Source organism: Thermobia domestica, chromosome 7 (assembly GCF_964235325.1).
Source record: "Thermobia domestica chromosome 7, izTheDome1.hap1.1, whole genome shotgun sequence".
Classification (NCBI taxonomy): domain Eukaryota; kingdom Metazoa; phylum Arthropoda; class Insecta; order Zygentoma; family Lepismatidae; genus Thermobia; species Thermobia domestica.
The window spans coordinates 76,527,744-76,546,940 of record NC_137460.1 but is presented as its reverse complement, the minus strand read 5'-3'; the positions used below and the strand labels follow the sequence as shown (position 1 = coordinate 76,546,940).

The 19,197-nt window shown below is 35.3% G+C and overlaps 1 protein-coding gene across 3 annotated transcripts in view; it reads right to left on the bottom strand.

The window, feature by feature from the left end:
* LOC145690207 (phosphatidylserine lipase ABHD16A) overlaps positions 1-19,197 on the bottom strand; it is a 162,309-nt gene that overhangs the window by 95,282 nt on the left and 47,830 nt on the right. For all 3 annotated transcript variants that reach the window (XM_081764877.1, XM_081764876.1, XM_081764875.1), the window contains exons 3-8: positions 17,446-17,685; positions 15,105-15,175; positions 9,750-9,916; positions 7,818-7,935; positions 6,849-6,984; positions 2,958-3,122 (exon numbers count right to left, since the gene is read on the bottom strand). In XM_081764877.1, the coding sequence (XP_081621003.1) occupies positions 2,958-3,122; positions 6,849-6,984; positions 7,818-7,935; positions 9,750-9,916; positions 15,105-15,175; positions 17,446-17,676 (888 nt within the window). In that variant the 5' untranslated portion in view covers positions 17,677-17,685. The remainder of the gene's footprint in view (positions 1-2,957; positions 3,123-6,848; positions 6,985-7,817; positions 7,936-9,749; positions 9,917-15,104; positions 15,176-17,445; positions 17,686-19,197) is intronic.

The window sequence follows — 19,197 nt, the reverse complement described above, 5'->3', positions numbered from 1 at the left end:
AGCTACACGTTCGGGCTCACGAACTGAAACCACTAACTGGAGTGTTGTGAATTGAAACGTGTAGTAGTGTGGTTCGACGAATTGCATGGTTTTCTGTACTTCAAGGATGTAAGGTGTTAATTATACCGAAAGCCCAATGAAGTATCTGAAGGGCGTTCTTCAAGCTGAAAGAGGTTTTGCGACAGTGTGAAAGTGTTTCTCGTACCATGATTTAGCCCTACTCATACAGGTAAATGTCAACATGAACCACCACAATTATTTAGAAATTATCAGTGACCAGGATACTCTATTTTTTATGATGACAAGGACCATGTTCACAGGAGTAAAGCGTATATACATGCTATACAGGCACCCTATCGCAACTCGTATGGCCTGTTAATCACCACATTTAAAACCAATTCAAAACCTGAGGAACTATTTGGAACAGAGAAAGATATACAGATATGCTGACGAGCGAGTGGACTCAAATTCATTTACCATACCTGCAACATATCTTGGGATCACTGCCGAACAGACTCCACGAGGTTATTCAGGCTCAAGTTGGGTGTCATCCGGTATTACGTACATTCTACGGGCTGACTATCTTTTTGTGCGTTGTGCTTATATTACCTTGCTACTTGTGTCCTGTATATTATACTTATGCTTGTATGTTCCTCTAAATTGTAGTAAGTTACAAGTTACTGTCTTTTGTTTTATTATTTTTTAAAGCAACACAGAAACGTGTTCCTCTAAATTGTAGTATTACAAGTTACTATCTTTTGTTTTATTTTTTAAGGCAACACAGAAACGTTATTTTCCAAACCTCTTATTTAAATATATACCTGGTGTATCAAAATCCCGAGGCCATAAACAAACACTGTTATGGGTAAAGATTGAGAAAATGGAGGGAGAAGAAAGTTGCTGGAAAGAGTGTTTCAATCTAAAATAGTGGAAGTTTTCTTCAATCGCATCAGCTCTTTGGGCTCCACACTGGTAAGACGCCCTATTCAATGAAAAAGCAACGTTGCAGTTCAGCAGATTCTTTCCTTGGGCCATGACCACATCAACAATAAAGCGTTGTTGAGGAACAGATTTAAGCTGTTCTACGTTCTTCTTATATAATAATGTGAGAGTTCCTTGTGTCATTTCAGCGTGCCCTTACCTTCAGTTTGAACAGCCTCTAGAACTGGAAATGTTGCTTTTCCATTTAACATAGGGCGCCTTACCAGTGTGGAGTCCAAACGACTGGTGCGATTGGAATAATTCCACTATTTTAGATTGAAAACCACCTATTTCCAACAAATTTATTCTCTTTGTACAGGGCTAGTATAAATAATTCATTTATTTTGAAAAGACTATATATTCAAAAGTATTACACATACACACATGAAAGATATATGAAAAGAACCACAAACTCGTCAAGTTTATACACCCTCCACAAATGTTCAATATGTGCCCCTTTGGTGACACGACGATACTCGAGCTCGTTCCATACATTTTGTAGCATAGTCCTGTCAATTGTCTGCATTGCAGCACTGATGCGTTCTTTGAGCTTAACTAACGATTGCAGTAGCTAGACACGGTTCTTAACGTACCCCCACAGGAAGAAGTCGCAGGGCGTTAAATCAGAAGATTTGGAAGACCAGGTTCTTTGCTTTTACACAAGCAACCAGTGTCCTTGAATTGCCGATAGCATCGCAAAATGCTTTGTTTACATGGCAGTTCTTTTCCATACCATCTTCTGAAAGCGCGTTGCATAGCTGGAACAGACGAACATCAGGCATATCCTGGCAACACAAAAACTTTTCTTGCTTTTCCTCCATTTTCGACAGGTACTAACCTCGTATTGCCACACTGCCATACCCGATTCTTTTCATATATCTTTCATGGTGTATGTGTAATACTTTTGAAAATATAGCCTTTTCAAAACAAATGAATCATTATGCTAACCCTGTATATCTTCGTATCTTTACTCATAAGGAGTAGGTCTACGGCCTCAGACTTTTTCCAGTTTAACGTTTCACGATTATGCCCTTTAGGCTAAGAGAGACGGATGACTAAGATAAATGAATGATGGAAGAATTAGTAGAATGAGAATGTGAAAGGAAACGAGAGTACCCCGAGAAAACCCACGGACACAATGTTGTCTACCACAAACTTACTTGGATGGGGACCGGACCAGGGACCACACGCACCAGAGGTAATCGCTCTACCACTAAGCTACCGTGCCCCTCCCTGGACTTTTCATATACCCGGAATATGTCTTTTCAATTTTATATTTCTTCCTCACTGAACTTTTTGGTAACTGGTAGAACAGAAATTGCTAAACGCAAACTAAAAAAACCTTTTTCCAAACAGGATCTTTTATAGTGTAGAACTTCATTTTACGCGCATCCCACTTGTTTGGTTGAAAGGAAGCACAGAGAAAACTGTCACAATTAGAACTTGACTGAATTCCCTATCTAGTTTGCACTACGTTGCGCCTACCCTCATAAATATGTGGCACGCAGTTTTTTTGCATAGTTAATCGTTTCCTGCTTGTACTATCCCTCGACTGCATTCAATAAGCAGACCCGGTTAACCGTCAAGATTTAAACTATATTTTATTATTATTTTCCGCCCGAAATATTGGTCTATACATTTTTTGTTCTTATCTTCTCCACGACGCTGAAGATTTCCGAGTAAAATAAAATATATAGCTTTTCACATTAGAATACCAGTATGTCCTCAACGTTTGCTGAATTATTATAATCATCTGGAATAAATAATAATTTAACTAACTCAATGGCCTATGGAACTCGCGGGTTCAATGGTGCATTCACAAAAACTCCCTGTTGATTTCTATTCTTAGTTTCTACTTTGTATTTCTCTTTCTGCGAGATCCATCTTAACTAAGTAATAATAAAAAGAAATCACCTTAATGCAGATTAAAAAAACACTATAGACAAAAACATAGTATACATCCTCGAGATACTTACTACTCCTTTTATGTCCGGGTAGTTCATTGCAGTCCATGTTGCCGGATACCCTCCAATGCTCCACCCAAATACAACGATGTTCTCAGGTTGAAATCTGAGACTATGTATAGCAAACTGCATTACAGCATCAACAGCATTCGTCTCTTGATCAGGATAAGGAGCACCCTACAATTTCAAGCAAAAGACGTACATTGTAATACTGTATTAGCGTTCCTAAAATTAATTCACCAAATTTTAAGCGCTACTTCCAAGATGATGGACAACAAATTTCCAAGATATTACACGACGTGTGTTTACATCATTATTATTTTTTCTTTTCTTTTTTAATGTGAATTATTTCTTTTCTGCATAACTTTTCACTCTTTACTTTGTTTCTCTACAAGCGGAATAGTATTTAGATTCATAAAATCTCTTCGAGCATAGCTACACGATCGATTCCCCTTTCAGAATATTATCAATACTTTTAGTATCATTTACGCCATTAATCGAAACACAAGTAGGCTACTCAGAAAACCGAAGTCAGACTGCAATAGCCTTCAAACACATTCCCCAAAAGTACCATCGGCCTTACTGTAAAAAGTTCATTGTTACTTGATCTTCATTTTAGATTTTACTTGGAATTGTATGGCATACCAAAAATGAAAATCATTACGAGATATTCATTTTATACTTTGCTGCTTGTGATAACTGCAACATTAAGAAAGACACGTGTGACTTGAATGAAATTTATACTACAGATTCGTTACACGACTGTAAAGAAATTATAATTTCATAACTGTACAATACCTGTAATCTTCATAAATCACTATGGCCTGAAGTCTCTACATGTTGCAATCAGAGCTTCTATACGTCGTGGTATCCTATCAAATAGGCGTTGGATACGATATAAAATTTCCGACCCAGTTGTGTATTTTTTTTTCTACTCTCTGCGTATAACTGAATTCAGACTTATAAAGGAATTGCTGCTTTAATATGGTTATTCCCTCTATTTATCAATAGGCATTGAGTATGTTTCTGAGGAATGACCCGCCAAACTGCTGTATGTGAGCGCACAAAACATCAACACTTGTCTACTGGAGTACTGTGACAGGCACAATGTCGATGAACCACATCCCAAATACACTACCGCTCAAAAGTTCTTAAACATCTCGGATTTGAGTGAACATACCTGTGGATTTATTATTTTAGCACGAGAACTTGTTACCATGTATCAGACGAATTCCTATCTTTAGCATAAAATTTGGTGGTAGTTGGATTGGAATCTGAGAAAGACTGCAGATGATATATAATTCCTAAAATAGACATACACAAAGACAATTTTTAAATAGATATCGCACAGTATAAACAAAAGTGTGGAAGATGAAGTTAATATATAAGTTCTGTTTAAAAGATACAGACACACGGGGTCAGTACAAAATATGGGATTGATATTATTAAGAATACACTGCAAAGAGACAGATTTTCCAGTTATGAACCCAACTTAAACTTGTGTATGATGCCAATATACCCGAAGAAAACAAGAAGGCAGATAGAGTCTGGAAAATGAAGCCAATGCTCTCAATTATTAGGGAGAAGTGCTTATCAGCTACCACGTCCTGAACCTTTATGTGTAGATGAACAGATGGCCCCTTTCACTAGACAAACCCGTCTGAAACAGAGAGTACCAGGCAAACCTCACCCTGAAGGCTTGAAAATGTTTGTGTTGGCAGCTCCAAGTGATTTGATTCTCAATTTCGAAATTTACCAAGGCAAAGGCAGCACTTCAGAAAACTTGCAAAACTTTCCGGTACGTACAGCAGTGGTTCTCGACCTGGTAAATGTGCTTGATAAGGGACACAAGTTATATTTCGATCGTTACTTTATTTCCATTCAACTTCTGGAGGAACTAAACCAAAGAGGACTAACAGCAACTGGCACAATCATGAAAAGTCGTGTTCCAGCCTCTGCACATATGGCAAGTGATCAAGAAAAAGAAGGGAAAAAAAGGACGAGGTGCATGTGATATGAGTGTCCGAAGTGATAATCAAATGGCGGTAGTGAAGTGGTTTGATAACAAGGGAGTTTTGTTAGTAAGTACCATGCAAGGGACTGAGCCAATGTCATTCTGTAAAAGATGGAGCAAAAAAGACAACAAGTTTATTCAAATCAATCACCCTGACTGTATTTCAAAGTACAATGACAATATGGAGGGAGTTGATTTACATGACCGAATGGTCTCATTCTACCCAATGCTGCATCGTACCAAGAAATGGACTATCAGACTTTTTCATTATCTGATAGATCTAGCACTTACAAATGCTTGGATCCAATATCGTGAGGACAAAAAAGCTTTAGGTTATCTCAAGAAGGATATTTTAGAATGTGTTGATTTTCGATTTGAAGTGGGAGAGTTTGTGTGTTGCACTGCCTCATCTGCAGCAGTTCGGGAAGGCAGTGAAGAATATGAAGAAGTGGATGATGATGGATTTCAAGTAAACGAGAGAGAAAAAAAAGAAAAGAAAAGAAAAGTTTAGCCCATCTATGGATTTCCGCAAATCTGGTGTTCATTTGCCATGGATTGTGAATATGAGCAACTCGAATACACGCTGTCCAATGCTAGATTGTAAAGGAAGAAGTAGATATCGCCACTGCAAGTGCAAAGTGTATTTGTGTGTTGGTCCAAGGAATTGCTTCTTTTATTTTCATACTCAAGGCTAATAACAAAAACTGAATACGATGAATCCTGCTTTGTGACCGGGAAAGAGGGTAAAATTCCATGTACTCTTTCTGATGGACATTTTTCAACTTTGTTTCCAAAATTTTGTATGCTTTGGCCTTCATATAAATTTAGTTAGTTAACTTTATAAGAGCCTTTATTCATAATTAGATATCATTTTTCCTTAAGCCATAATAATATTGTTTTGTTTTCTAAAAGAATAAATATCATAGTTCAACGAATATATGTTTTCAATTTAAATGGATGATATTTTCAGCGACCAACCAGTTTTCAGCCAATTAGAGTTTAATGATGGAAAATTTTCTTTTTTCTCCATATTTGCACCAAACTGAACATAGCTAGCCAACTGTGTCATGTATTCAAAAAAAACTTTGGTCATCCTCAGGTCTGAGGAGGATATGGGTGCGTCGCAGCCTTGTCATAATGTGCATTCCACTAATCTTCGCCGCTGAGTGTGGTATTCTTCATTCTATTGCTTCCACACGGCATACCCTATAAGCTCATCAAATTTACGATCCAAGAAGCCGCATTCTGTAAACTGACCGTGCGACGCCATTCGAACGCAGTCATCTGTTTATATTCCATCCTTTGAGTTGACAGGACGTAGCAAAATTAATCGACATGTTTTCCATCTGCTTTTAAATCTTCCATTATCTAAGTGCTGAGTAAACCTCCCTTTAGTTGAACTATTGAAAAACCTGAATCGAAGGTGTTACCTGAAGCTCACAAACCGCTAAAAAACTGTAATCACTCGTACGTCGTATCCTACTAGAAAATCCTGTGAGTTTGCATGTATTCCCGTCATTTATTCTTGGCATCGTATTTTCAAAAAAAAAAAAAAAAGTGCTGAGAATCATTATTATAACAAATCATACTATAACACTCACTCATTGTACTACTCACGACGGTGCTGAGTTTGATCAAAGAAATATTTGAATATTAAAACAATTGTAACACTTCATGGGACAACACTTATAACTTTTGTATTAAGAGATGTTTTCCTGAACAAACAAACAAAGAAAAAGTCATTGATTGTACGCTGAGACTTACTTTCCCGTTGCATTGGTAACACTATTTTACATCTATTTTCTTCATTAAATACAATTACGGAAAGATTATTAAAAAAATAATAAAATGGATAGCTGTAAATCTGTTAACATAGAATTACCACCTACTGTGCTTCCTCCGAATCCAGGATGATTCCATCCCACAACAGAAAATCCAGCTGCTATAGGCGTAACCATTATTCCGACTTCATAAAATCCTGCATTTCCCTCGCAGCAAACTATAAGTATTTCGCCATTTTCTGTCCTGGAAAGTAATATTTGAACACTTATTATTATTTCTTCTTTTTTTTAAAAAAAAAAAAAAATCATTGCAGAATACGGAAATTAAAACTACATATAAACCAACCTTTCAAAAGGAAAGAAAACTAAATAAAAAAATTAGTGTGAAACTTCTAAACTCACTAAATATTAAACAGACAAAAGGATACGTTGGAAGCTAAGCATTAGAGCTTACTTTTAGTGCATTAAAGGATAAAATAAAACTACATGTAAAAGAAATAACCTGTTCTCTTTACTGCTCTGAACAAGGCAATTTTCAGAAAGATGATATATTTTACACTTGTACTTGTGCAAGAATTTACTTATGTCCTGCGATAATAACTTAATTTAATTTGTTGTACAAGTTTGGGTCAGACCTTACCCACAGCCATATCGAGTACAGGAATTTCTGAGGATGATGATGAGATTTAAAGGGGAAAAAAATGACTACGGAGTAAAAATATAATTGTAGACACACTATAAAATCCGAGATAAGTGTCAAAATGAAAATGTGAAGTAAAAAGCCCAGATTTTACTTCAGAACTGGTGGGACATATAGCCACGCGTATTTTCTAGCGATTATTTGAACTACTTCCACAGTCAATACTAGAGAGCAAGTTGTTCACTGAGCAGTGTTAGGTACATAGGCTACATCTTGACATTAAACCGAATTTTTCTATTTTTGGCACTTAGCACGATTTTATTTTCAGTTTACGATTACGATTAGTCTTTCATCAAATAATTAAACTCGAACTAGAAAGGTTTGTAAAGGAATGGAGTAAAAACTAAAAGAAAGTTCTTTTTGTTGTTGTTACTTACTTGTTACGCCTGTCAACAAAAACAGTATCAATGTCATTTCCATCTCGTGTACGAATTTTGAACCTTTCACCATGATTTTCTTCAACCAGTTTCTTCCGTCCTTGAATGAAATATGCCTCTGAAATACAAAATTAACTCATTAAAAGCGAGGTCACATTTACAGTAACATGTTTCATATTTTTTCCTGGAATTATATAGTATACAACGACATTCAATTGCTTTAAAAACAATGCGAATGAACAACAAATTATGTTCCTGAATACTAACAACGAACAATCATGAAAATCGTATGTACTTTCATGTCCAAAATTATTGTCGCACGTCTATAAATAAGTTGTTGTAGGAATATAATTTGATAACGAACTCGCCCGGTATTTCTTATAATGTTAGTATGTGTATAATTGGCAAAGACATGTATGTTGCAAATTTCATGTCAAAAGAGCAGTAAATAAGAACAACAAAACGAAAATTAAACTTTCTTATCCATTTAGCAACATTTTGTTTTACTCATTTTAATTTTCGTATTTATAACCTTTTCCTATGAAATTTAACATAAATATACATTTCCCGATTATAGACATAGTACCAGTATTAAAAGTACCCTGCAAAGTCATTATCAAATTATATTCTTACAAGAAGACAGTTATAGATATGCGACAATCATTTTGGACATGAGTGTACGTATCTTGTCATACTGCGCAAAACACAACGGAAAAAGGAACAAAAAGAAAGAATTCCCTGGCACACTCTAAAGGGGCTCAAGCCAAATAGGAAGTATACCCCCAATCAATCAACCTCATCGAAAGTGGGGATGCATGGTCAGCACATTACTAGTGCCATAGTCTTTTTTTCCGTTTTCTTAAAAGGAGTTCGCCCTCTTTTCTTCGGGTAGCTCTCCAATCGTCCTCATAACGCTCATCATCCAAATACTGGTCTGACGTCGCACTACTTGACTTTGGTAATCTCACGATAACTGATGAACAAGAACAGATCGGTAGTTCTGATTGACAACACCTTAGAACATGAGAATTATAATAATGAAAACTGATATCCATAAAAAGTTAACCCACTGGCTAACATTGTCTCCGAAACCCCTAAACCTAGAAATTTGAAATTTTACACAATACTTTAAATCCAATACTAAATATCCCAGTTCGACCCACTGTAACGTTTAGAAATTCATTTTAAATGAATTTAAGAGTTTCCTTACTTTTGCCGTTTTATGAATACAAAGCAAATAATAATAATAATAATAATAATAATAATAATAATAATAATAATAATAATAATAATAATAATAATAATAATAATAGTAATAATAATAATAATAATAATAATAATAATAATAATAATAATAAAATAAAAAAATATAATATAATAGAAATCCTTCTTTTTTTCCTTCTTTAGAAACAGACATATGGACACGTCCAATTTTTTTCAATAAGTAATTTACATACCAAGTTTCATCTTCCTAAGAGAAGCTTCTGAGATACAATATATTCGGCATCCATTTTAAATTCCCTTCCCTACCCCTGTTTAATGAAAGCAATGTTATGAAACTCCGGCTCGACCACAGTGGTCACTGCCTTCAAAAAATTTCACTTCAAACGGTTCATTCGTTTTTCTGTGATCCGGTCGCAAATGAGATCATCTTCATTTATATATGGTGAAATAAAATACTTAGAGAAACCCTACACAGTAAATTGAAAGAGACCTCGTGAAGCCTTGCTCTTTAGGGGATTCTATCAATACGGTACTGAATTATGGCCGTAATTAGCAGTATGGTTCAGAGGGGATGTTAAAAAAGAAAAAAGAAAAAAAAGAACAACAATGTTTATTATTATTAATAGAAATAAATTGGTACTATTATTATTATTATTATTATTATTATTATTATTATTATTATTATTATTATTATTATTGAAAACTTACGCATAGCATATTGAAGAACTGACACTGATCCAGGATATATGAGCCTTATACCGAAGGTATGAGCAACAATATAGCTTATTATGTCACATGGCATAGAGCAAATGATATCACGTGTCGTTCTTCTTCTTGGAGGTCGCTGGAGATACAACCGAGGCTTGCTCTCGTCACTGAAAAATACAATAATGTTACACACTAATTAACGATATAGGGAAAGAAGGATTTTTTTAAAATTTATATACAGAATGCAATAACTCTTCATAAGTACTAGCCACTACGAAATTAAGATAAGAACAAAACTAACGAATAAAATGTACAGGTCATCGCACTGAACTTTCTTGCTCTAATTTCTTAAATCACGTTATGCTGTAGTTATTACTGGAACATTTATTTCTGAAATATGAATAAACTTTGAACGCGTTTCAGAAAATATCGTCTGAAGAAAATTCATCATAAATGAAAAAAAAAAAAAAACTTCTAGATTTTTTCATGAGAAATGACATGCAATTTCTTAGGATTATTGAATGAAATAATAGTTTCTGAAATATCGAAAAAATTGGAAGAGTCGTATTGAAGGACAAAAAAAAAAAGCACCAAGAGTAAATTACCCATTGCGGAATTTTTCACGAAGCTGATATAGGGTTATTTTGAAATATGAACAAAATCGCCTGAGTTATTTTTGAAAAAATCGTCTGAAAACAACTCACCCCAATGGTAAATTATACCCCATGTATTTTTTTAAGACGAAAGAGTTAGCCATATTGTCAGATTATTAATAAAATATTTATTTATGAAATACGAATAAAACTGGCTGTCGTTTTTGAGAAAACCGTCCGACAAAAACTCACTTCCAAATTTTCACGCCACGCCATTGTGGGTGCTTTCAGAAGAAACGAGTTACGTCATATTCCCAGGTTATTAGTGAAATTTATTCATGAAATATGAACAAAATCACGACGTATGACGTTTCTCTGAAAATCGTCCGAAAAGAATTCACCCCTGAGAGTAAACTACCCGTTCTGGATTTTTCCCACAGGATGATTTATGCCACAGTATAGGGATGTTAACGAAATATTGAGGTATGTGCTGGAGCAGTACTCGGCATCAAATTACCAGTTACGCTACAAACCACAACTGATTTTGCATCACCAAATCTTATTATTTATTTATTTAGAGTTTAGCGTCCCGTTCAGCAGTGAGGCTATATAAGACATGGACCTACAGTTTAATGTGGGATTCGAATCACATGAGCTCCAGCCGGGAATCGAACCCGGGTCTCCTACGCCAAAGCAAATCTATTTATTACTTAATCGCCTTAACATTACTAAAATGTCTATCACCTTACAACTACAATACACAGTATGTAAACTTCCATCTTTTCTTCTTAGACATGAGAGCATGTGCACACACCCGGAACTATTTCTGCTAGTTATACTTTATTCACTAACAGGGTTGGTAAAAACCATGGTTTTTATTGAAAAACTACACCTTTTTTAAGCTTTTTTTTTTTTTTTTGTTTTGTTTAAATAATTTGCTCTATCTATTTATATCACATATGGACAGAAATAAGTTTGTTTCGCCTTGGAATTATTATGCAACAACCGGGTTATACTAGAAGGGATCACATAAGTTTAAAGCGAAATCCAAACCGCTTCTCGGTTTACATTCGAGAGAAATTCTCCTTCATTTGAACTCGAAACCGGGACTAATTGGCCACAAATGCGAGACGTCTGCGACTCACTCACGAAGGACTCCTGATAAAAAATACGTTGAACTGATCTTTAAATACTTGTTAATACAATTGTCGAAAGTCATTTTAGGAAGACAAAAAATAGACAGTTACACAAGTGAAACCATTATACAGAATTACATATGACCCCTTCCCCCCAAAAAAAGTACGGCATTTCGATGTATTTTATCAATACTAAACATTTTATAACGAAACGATATTTAGAATTTTTCTTTGATTGCAATTGCATAACAATAATAATAAACTATAAAGATTCATAAACTTATAAAAAAAAAACTTGCTTTTGTAGTATAGTATAATCTCTTTGATTAATGAATGGGGAATTTAGGTCTGAATATAATACGAATAATATACGGGAGTGAAAAGTGATAAGCCACAAATATGTGTTCATCAAGATTTTACCAACATTTTTCCTTTCTTGGTTTAAACCAACTTTTTTTTTTTTTTTTTTTTTTTAACAGCTGGTTTAAACCAGCCTACCCTGTTCACTAACATCGTCTTTCCTCAAGAAAAGAAAAAAAAAAGAAACAGACTGACGTTCATAGCTTTATCTATCCGGTAGTTTTCTAACCATTTGTGACCTTCTTCCCGAACCATTTCCTTCAATTAATCTCCAGTATTGTTCCCCGCCAGGTACAATTCTTCCTTGTTCTCGAATAGACAATCTCTTTTCTTAGCATACCATTGTGATATCCACTTTTTAACCTTCAGTCTGGTCCCTTAATCACTTCACCCTAGGATTGCGCATATCCTTTTTCTGTTTATCTTTTACTTTATCCACGTCCTCACTCTCTGCATCCAATTTCATTTTATGTTTGTGGACTCTTCTAATAAGTCCATCTACACTCACATCTACTACAATTCTGATGCATAACCTTACCACATAAGCTTTAACAAACTTAGGTAAACTCATTTGATAGTTTCTAACGCAAGCCAGCGCCCCCCCCTTTTTTTTTCTTTCTTTCTTTCTTCAAATCTATCTTATCTGGTAACAAATTTATCTGAGCACCATGATCATCTGTCATCTTCGTGGCTGCCTCCGGCGTGATATTAAACCAAGTCCGTGATTTAAAAGCGAAAATACGGAAAGTCGGAGAGTTATTAATAGTCTCGATAGGTAATTACAGTTTCCAGTCTATTCAAACACTTTATCGCAGTTCTTGCATTACTTGCGAGTATACACTAACACTAGCAGTCATCTACGAAACAATAATTGTTACTGGTTGCACATAACTACAAGATATCTTTTCAACTTATTTATAGTTACACATTGTCGTCTATCAGTCAGCACATTCTTCAAAACAAAAAATAATCTTTCTAGTTCCACTGATATTATTAGTGCATATTTGAAAAAAAAACCTACAGTGACTGGAATCAATGCCGCTTGAAACACTGTTTTCTCTTCTAAGAGTCGGTGAAATATCTTCTACTTTTCGGAGGTCCGCATTTCCAGCAAGAACACGTTCATATTTTTCGCGCTCAATACATCTTTTTCACCCGAAACTGAGGAAATTATCTGCACATCATCACTGAAAAGTCCTTTACTAATGGTTCGTTTCGTTTTTCAAGAAAAGTAAGCGTATCGGATTTAGACAACAATTTGCACCAACGAAAGACGGTTTGCTTTGTATGATTCCATTGAGAAATAACTGCTTTACAATTGAAGGAAGTGTCAATATTTACTTCTCGATGACAAAAGTCAATGAATCTGGAGAAACAGCGTTTATACATAATACATAAAGTGCACATCCATGAAAACTATTCGTCATTCCGGAAACTGAACCTGATGTCATGCTCTACAAGGACTTTTATATTAAGAACAAAGTAAAAATCCTGGCCATACAAACAAAACGATATTCCACACGAATGAATCCCCATTTACTGTGGACAATCCTTGTTTTTTGGCAACTTCCCCACTCGCGTTGCTACTCATACGCTTATAAAAAGAATTTTAAAAAGGAAAATTACACGCCTTGTTTTTTTTATACAATCCTATCTAGAATTAAAACAAATAGTTTTACAAGGGATAAGGATGTTCCTTTTTATGATTGTACACAGTAAATATTTTAAACAAATTATTGGAATGCACTACTTTAGTTCGTATTTACACGTTTCTTTGAATTTTCTTGATTCCTATGAAATAACCTAATAAAAACCTTAAGTACCTGGAGTGCGAAGAAAGTTTTTAAGAAGTACTTAGTTTTTAGTCTTTTGAAAGCTATTTCTGTAAGATTCCAAGCACAGTTAAATTCGACCTTAATAGCTTATTACCTATAGGAAATTAGTCTCTCTGTGACAATTTTGATAAGACTTATTTAAAAATGTGCACATCATTTCTCTTTTCTGCTGAGAATTTCCATATACTGTTTGTCACCATGGAGTGATGCGATCAATTTTTCATTAAACTATGGATATAATCCGATGCAACTCGAATACAATATTAACTAACGAAACTCAAAAAACGTTAACTCGCTTCCCGTCCTAGAATAGTATCTTCAATTACAGATAATTTTTATCTTATTTTCTCAGATTTTACTTTATACATAGAGGTCCAAAGAAGACATAAGATTCAGGTAACAGTGGGTTATACAATCCTAAAATCGTAAACGGATGAATGCCTGTATCTCTGGTAAAGGTATGTATGTGTCTATTAAAATGTATATTGCAAATTGAATCTTTAGTTTTACGTCCCACGGTTATGCCGGTAGGCTAAAGGAGACGGTGATGATGAATAATGAATGAAATGGTGGAACGAAGAAAGTGGGAGGAAACGAAAGAACCCCGAGGAAACCCATGCACGCGGTGTCTGTCCACCACAAAGTTCACTTGGCGGGGGCTGGGATCGAACCCGGGACCCCAAGCACCAGAGGTGAACGCTCTATCTCTGAGTCACCGCGGCCCTAAATTGTATATTGCGTATATAGACAAGAACATTGGATCCCTCTCCATACATATGTTTCTTAGTAACTTCAGAACGACAGAATCAGTTTTGGTACAGAGTTCTTTCATATAAAAATAAATTACTGAGTGAAAAATTATCTCAAAATAACCATTTATTATTGATAAAGGTACACATGCAGTGAGAAGTAAACGCTTTTACTGTTGATTGTAGAGTACGCTCTGCGACTAAAAAGTTCACGAAACTCCAATATGTCTTTGGAACACGGTGATTCAGTGGAAAGGGCTCACCTCTGGTGCAAGCGGTCCCTTGTTCATCCCACACCATATGAATGTGGCGAGCAACATCGTGACCGTAAGTTGTTTTGGAGTTGAGTTGATTTTAAGTTTTACGTCCCTTTTAGCAGCGAGGCTATATGAGACATGGACCCACTGATTAACGTGAAGTCCGAACCATATGAGCTCCCACTGGGAATCGAACCCTGGTCTCCTAAGCCAAAGGTGAGTACGCTAACTGATGAGTTCTCTTGGAGTTCCTCAGTTTCCTTCCACATTCATATTTCACCAATTCTTAATCAATAACTTACATTAATTATCCGTCTTTTTTTTAGCCTACAAGTCATACCCATACGACATAAAAAATAAATATTTAGTTTCATTTTCCAATTCATCTATGTTTCATTTGGACACAAGAGAAAGGAAATGCTTACCTTTCAATGTCAGTAACGTTGAATTCAACTGGCCATGCATAAAATTCAAAATCAAATTTGGACAACGCTCTCTGAAAAATAGTAAGTTTTAGATTAGGAAATGAATTTCTAAATAAATTACAATTTCCTTAAAACAAATTATCATGGTTCATGTGTGCCCCACAAGCAGTATACAAACTATACATATATTTCCAGTTTTGCTCAACCAATTCGTTAATTTTTGGAATTCATCTTTTTCATGTGTTGATACTTAACAGAATTTAAAATCACTGACATAGATGCAAAACAAACCTCGAAGTGCAGGCTTGGTGTTGTTTTGATTATTTGACCCACTTTCCTATTCTCCTATGAAACGTAAATGAAGGAACTACAGAAATTTTACAAATAATCTGTAGAATTTTGTGGCATTCGGTAGCTCGAAGTAATTAATTATCAAGGTTCCTAAAGCCATTGTTGTACATTTGTACATAGCTGGAGATAAACGTAAGTGGTTCATCTAGGTAGTGGTCAGTTTTTCTTTCTTTCTTCAGTAGAACTGTTCTTTGTAAGCTGTCAAATGTGCAGTAATTGGGCTCTTACTTAATAACCTCTCTACATTACACTTACTTACATACAAATTTCCATAAGACAACTAGTTTAAATGTTTCTAGCCCTCGAATAATTTAAACTTAAGAGACGTCTGAAACAACATAACGACATTTTAGAATGAGTAAACCTTTGGTGTACAACAGGTTCAATGTATCGTTGAGTTTTAGATCCAGTAGAAGTAAGTACGCATGCCTCATCATTCCAACTCGTTCCCGTTAAGTGAAGTTAAGAGTAACCAGATGGTGGACGCGCGTTGTTCCGGATTAGATTACCAGGTATTTGAACAAAGTTTTCAGTGCTGACCCACCATCATAAACCTACTTGACTTAAAAAGGTACAAACCTCAAATCTACACAGCCAAAAGTAATGGCACTGAAACCCAAAGCAATAAAAACACGTCATCCAGTTGAACATACATACTTTGATTAGGCAAGTTAGCGTCGTAACTTTTCCGCAACTAAAAGTCCTTTTAAGCTCAACAAAATGTTCCAGTACTCTCTAAAAGAGAACTTCCACTAGTTCAATAACACTGCCAAACCTAGTATGTTAAAGGTTTAATGTAATTAAGAGTGAATATTTCTAGATAGAAATAACGACATTAGGAAATAATGTTAAAATGTGTTACATACAACCTATGCTCAACTTAGTTGTTAAAGACAAACCAAAACACTTACTTTGTTGACTGTATCTATAAGAGTTTTCCTATACAGTTTCAACCGCTTATATTGTGGTCTTGTTCACCCAGTTAAGCAGCCCACATGAAGATCGAATCACTTTATAAACACACTTTTTACTTTTGGTGCAATGGTTCTAGAACTGAAAAAGGCTCTTTGACAAATTGATTGTTTATATATTTTTTCAGTGATTCTTTTTATGAAAGATCTGTAGAACTAACGATTCTTCCGTGTATACTAACAATGTGAGAGACTCTTTTAGGCACTCCTACTTTCCTTGAAGTAACTTATACACTGAATTATATGAAGAAAAGAAGTAGTACATAAGAGAAACTGTCAGTGTATTGTTAAATCTACAGTATTTCATTTAAAAAATAGATGTCAAAAAATACATAAACAACCAGTTCATCCAAGAAGTCTTCTTTAATTTTAAAGATCTTATACCAAAAGAAGAATATATTTATATTATAAGGTAGCTCGATCTTCATATAAGTAATCTAACCTGATCAAAACAGCACAGAATAAGTGGCTGAAACTGTAAACGAAAACTCCTGCAGATCTAATACGTGAAGTAAATGAATGTTCCACTTATTTCTTTAGTAATTAGATTAAAATGCGTTAATTACTGTCCTTAAGTAAATATGTTCAACTTACTTTGATTCTCCAATTACAACTATGTCTCAACAACTAGATTAAACGCGTCAATTATCATCTTTACGTAATTATATTAAACTTACTTTGATTATCCACTTAGAACTATTTTTGAGTTCTAAGTTGTGTGGCAAACACGTGTAATTTATATGCAAACAGAACCCCGCTCGATTTGAAATTTTTTTAGCTTTTATTAGTGTAAAAAAATAGAACGTGAAATCAACGGTTTAAAAGATGTTAGCTGTTAATGTTTCATCTTTAAAAAATCGCTCTACTAGGTAAATGAAAGTCCCTTTTCGAGGTCTAGGTCAAATCAACTTGCAGCACTGGACCAAGCGTGTTGGGGACAAGTGCACCAGTAGTTTAACTTATTTACCTATTAAAATTTAAAAAATAAAAAATAAATAAAAATAAAAAATAAAACTCACTTTTGTGTCTTTATTAAGATCCTTCTTTGCAGCTTCCAACGCTTCTAGGAACGTGACGTAGGTAGGATTGGTGGCTCTTCCGATACTTCGAAGGCAGTACGATGCAGCTAGTATTATACCCACACCAGTCAAAAATCTTGCCACTGTGACAATTCCATCGTAAACAAAATAACCTTTCCTATATAAGAAGATAGCCACTATGGGTGAGGTATAGAATCCAACATTGAACATTATATACAACTGAAACAAAACAAAATTACATTATTAGTAACAATTTTGTACCCAATTAATACATAGTATACATATTTACAGATAACGAAATAAATAAATAAATAAATATTCTCTAATTTAACGTACCTAGTTTACAACCTCTAGGTTAAAGAATGATTGATGAAAGTGAATGATTATGTAAGAATTGGCAAAATCAGACTGTGGAAGAAAATGGGAGAACCTTGAGAAATCACACGAATAGAGTGTTGTCCACCACAAGCTCACATGGCTTGGGATAAAATCAAGGACCTTCCGTACCAGAGGTGGGGTTTGTAAGCCAAATATCAGACTTGATACTACAAAAAAAGAAATTACCTACTTCCATCCTTGAACAATGTGTCCAAAGTTCTTTTCAAACACATCCTTTTGAGATCAAACTGTATCTACTGAGTCTCAACTCTCTAACTCACTCATGGCCAGCTGCACCGTCGATAAAAAATGAAATGAAATATATGAGTTTTACGTCCCACGGTTATGCCGGTTAGGGTAAAGGAGACGGTGATGATGAGTAATGCATGAAATGGTGGAATGAAGAAAGTGGGAGGAAACGGGAGAGCCCCGAGAAAACCCACGCACACGGTGTTTGTCCACCACAAAGTTCACTTGGCGGGGGCTGGGATCGAACCCGGAACCCCATGCACCAGAGGTGAACGCTCTACCACTGAGCCACCGCGGCCCCGCACCGTCGATAAATCATATCGAAGTTCTACTGAGCAAACCTCAACTTAATCGCGGTATTGTGGTCTTCGTTACCAGCCAGATCCAGATTCTCCGTCGTACCATTGAAAACAGGGATTCGGCAACTAGAATTTAACTGAATCCACAGTTTGTTCATGTTTTCTGATTGATTCGTTTTGTATCTTCTGACCCTGATTCTCTCAAGACAACCCCATGATCGATTACGCTAGATCAATAGTTCTGACTGGGAAAGAATACTTTTGTGTAATAGCTATCTACTAATACATCACAGGCAAGTATTTTTTTCTGAATATGAGAAGGGAATTCTAATATCACTCGAAGACAATTACCACACCATGGTAACGGAGTTTTTCAATGAATACGAATTATGTTTTAAAATCCGGGGACGTATGGTAACCTTATAACAGAATGAGATTTAAAATATATATATATAGTACGTGGACCAATCCTTTGATACGGATACTACTCCACCGTCATTGGCCATTCAAATATGATCTGGGTTTAACACCTAGTTGAATAAAGTTAAACACTGAATGAGCTTGGTGCAACAAAATATTTACTTGATCGCAGCATGATTCAAATAATTCACCCCGGTTAGTACAACTGGCTATGGATGGTTTGCTTTAAAAAATCATGGAGGAGAAAATTTGCAACGGATTCGCTGCTCTAAAATTGTACTTCGATGTTCAAGTAGGGGGACTGAGCGGGGCAGAATAAGTCCTTTTAAGCTCTTCCTGACTTTCCTTAAAATACGATCAAACATGTCTAACTGCGTGTATTTGT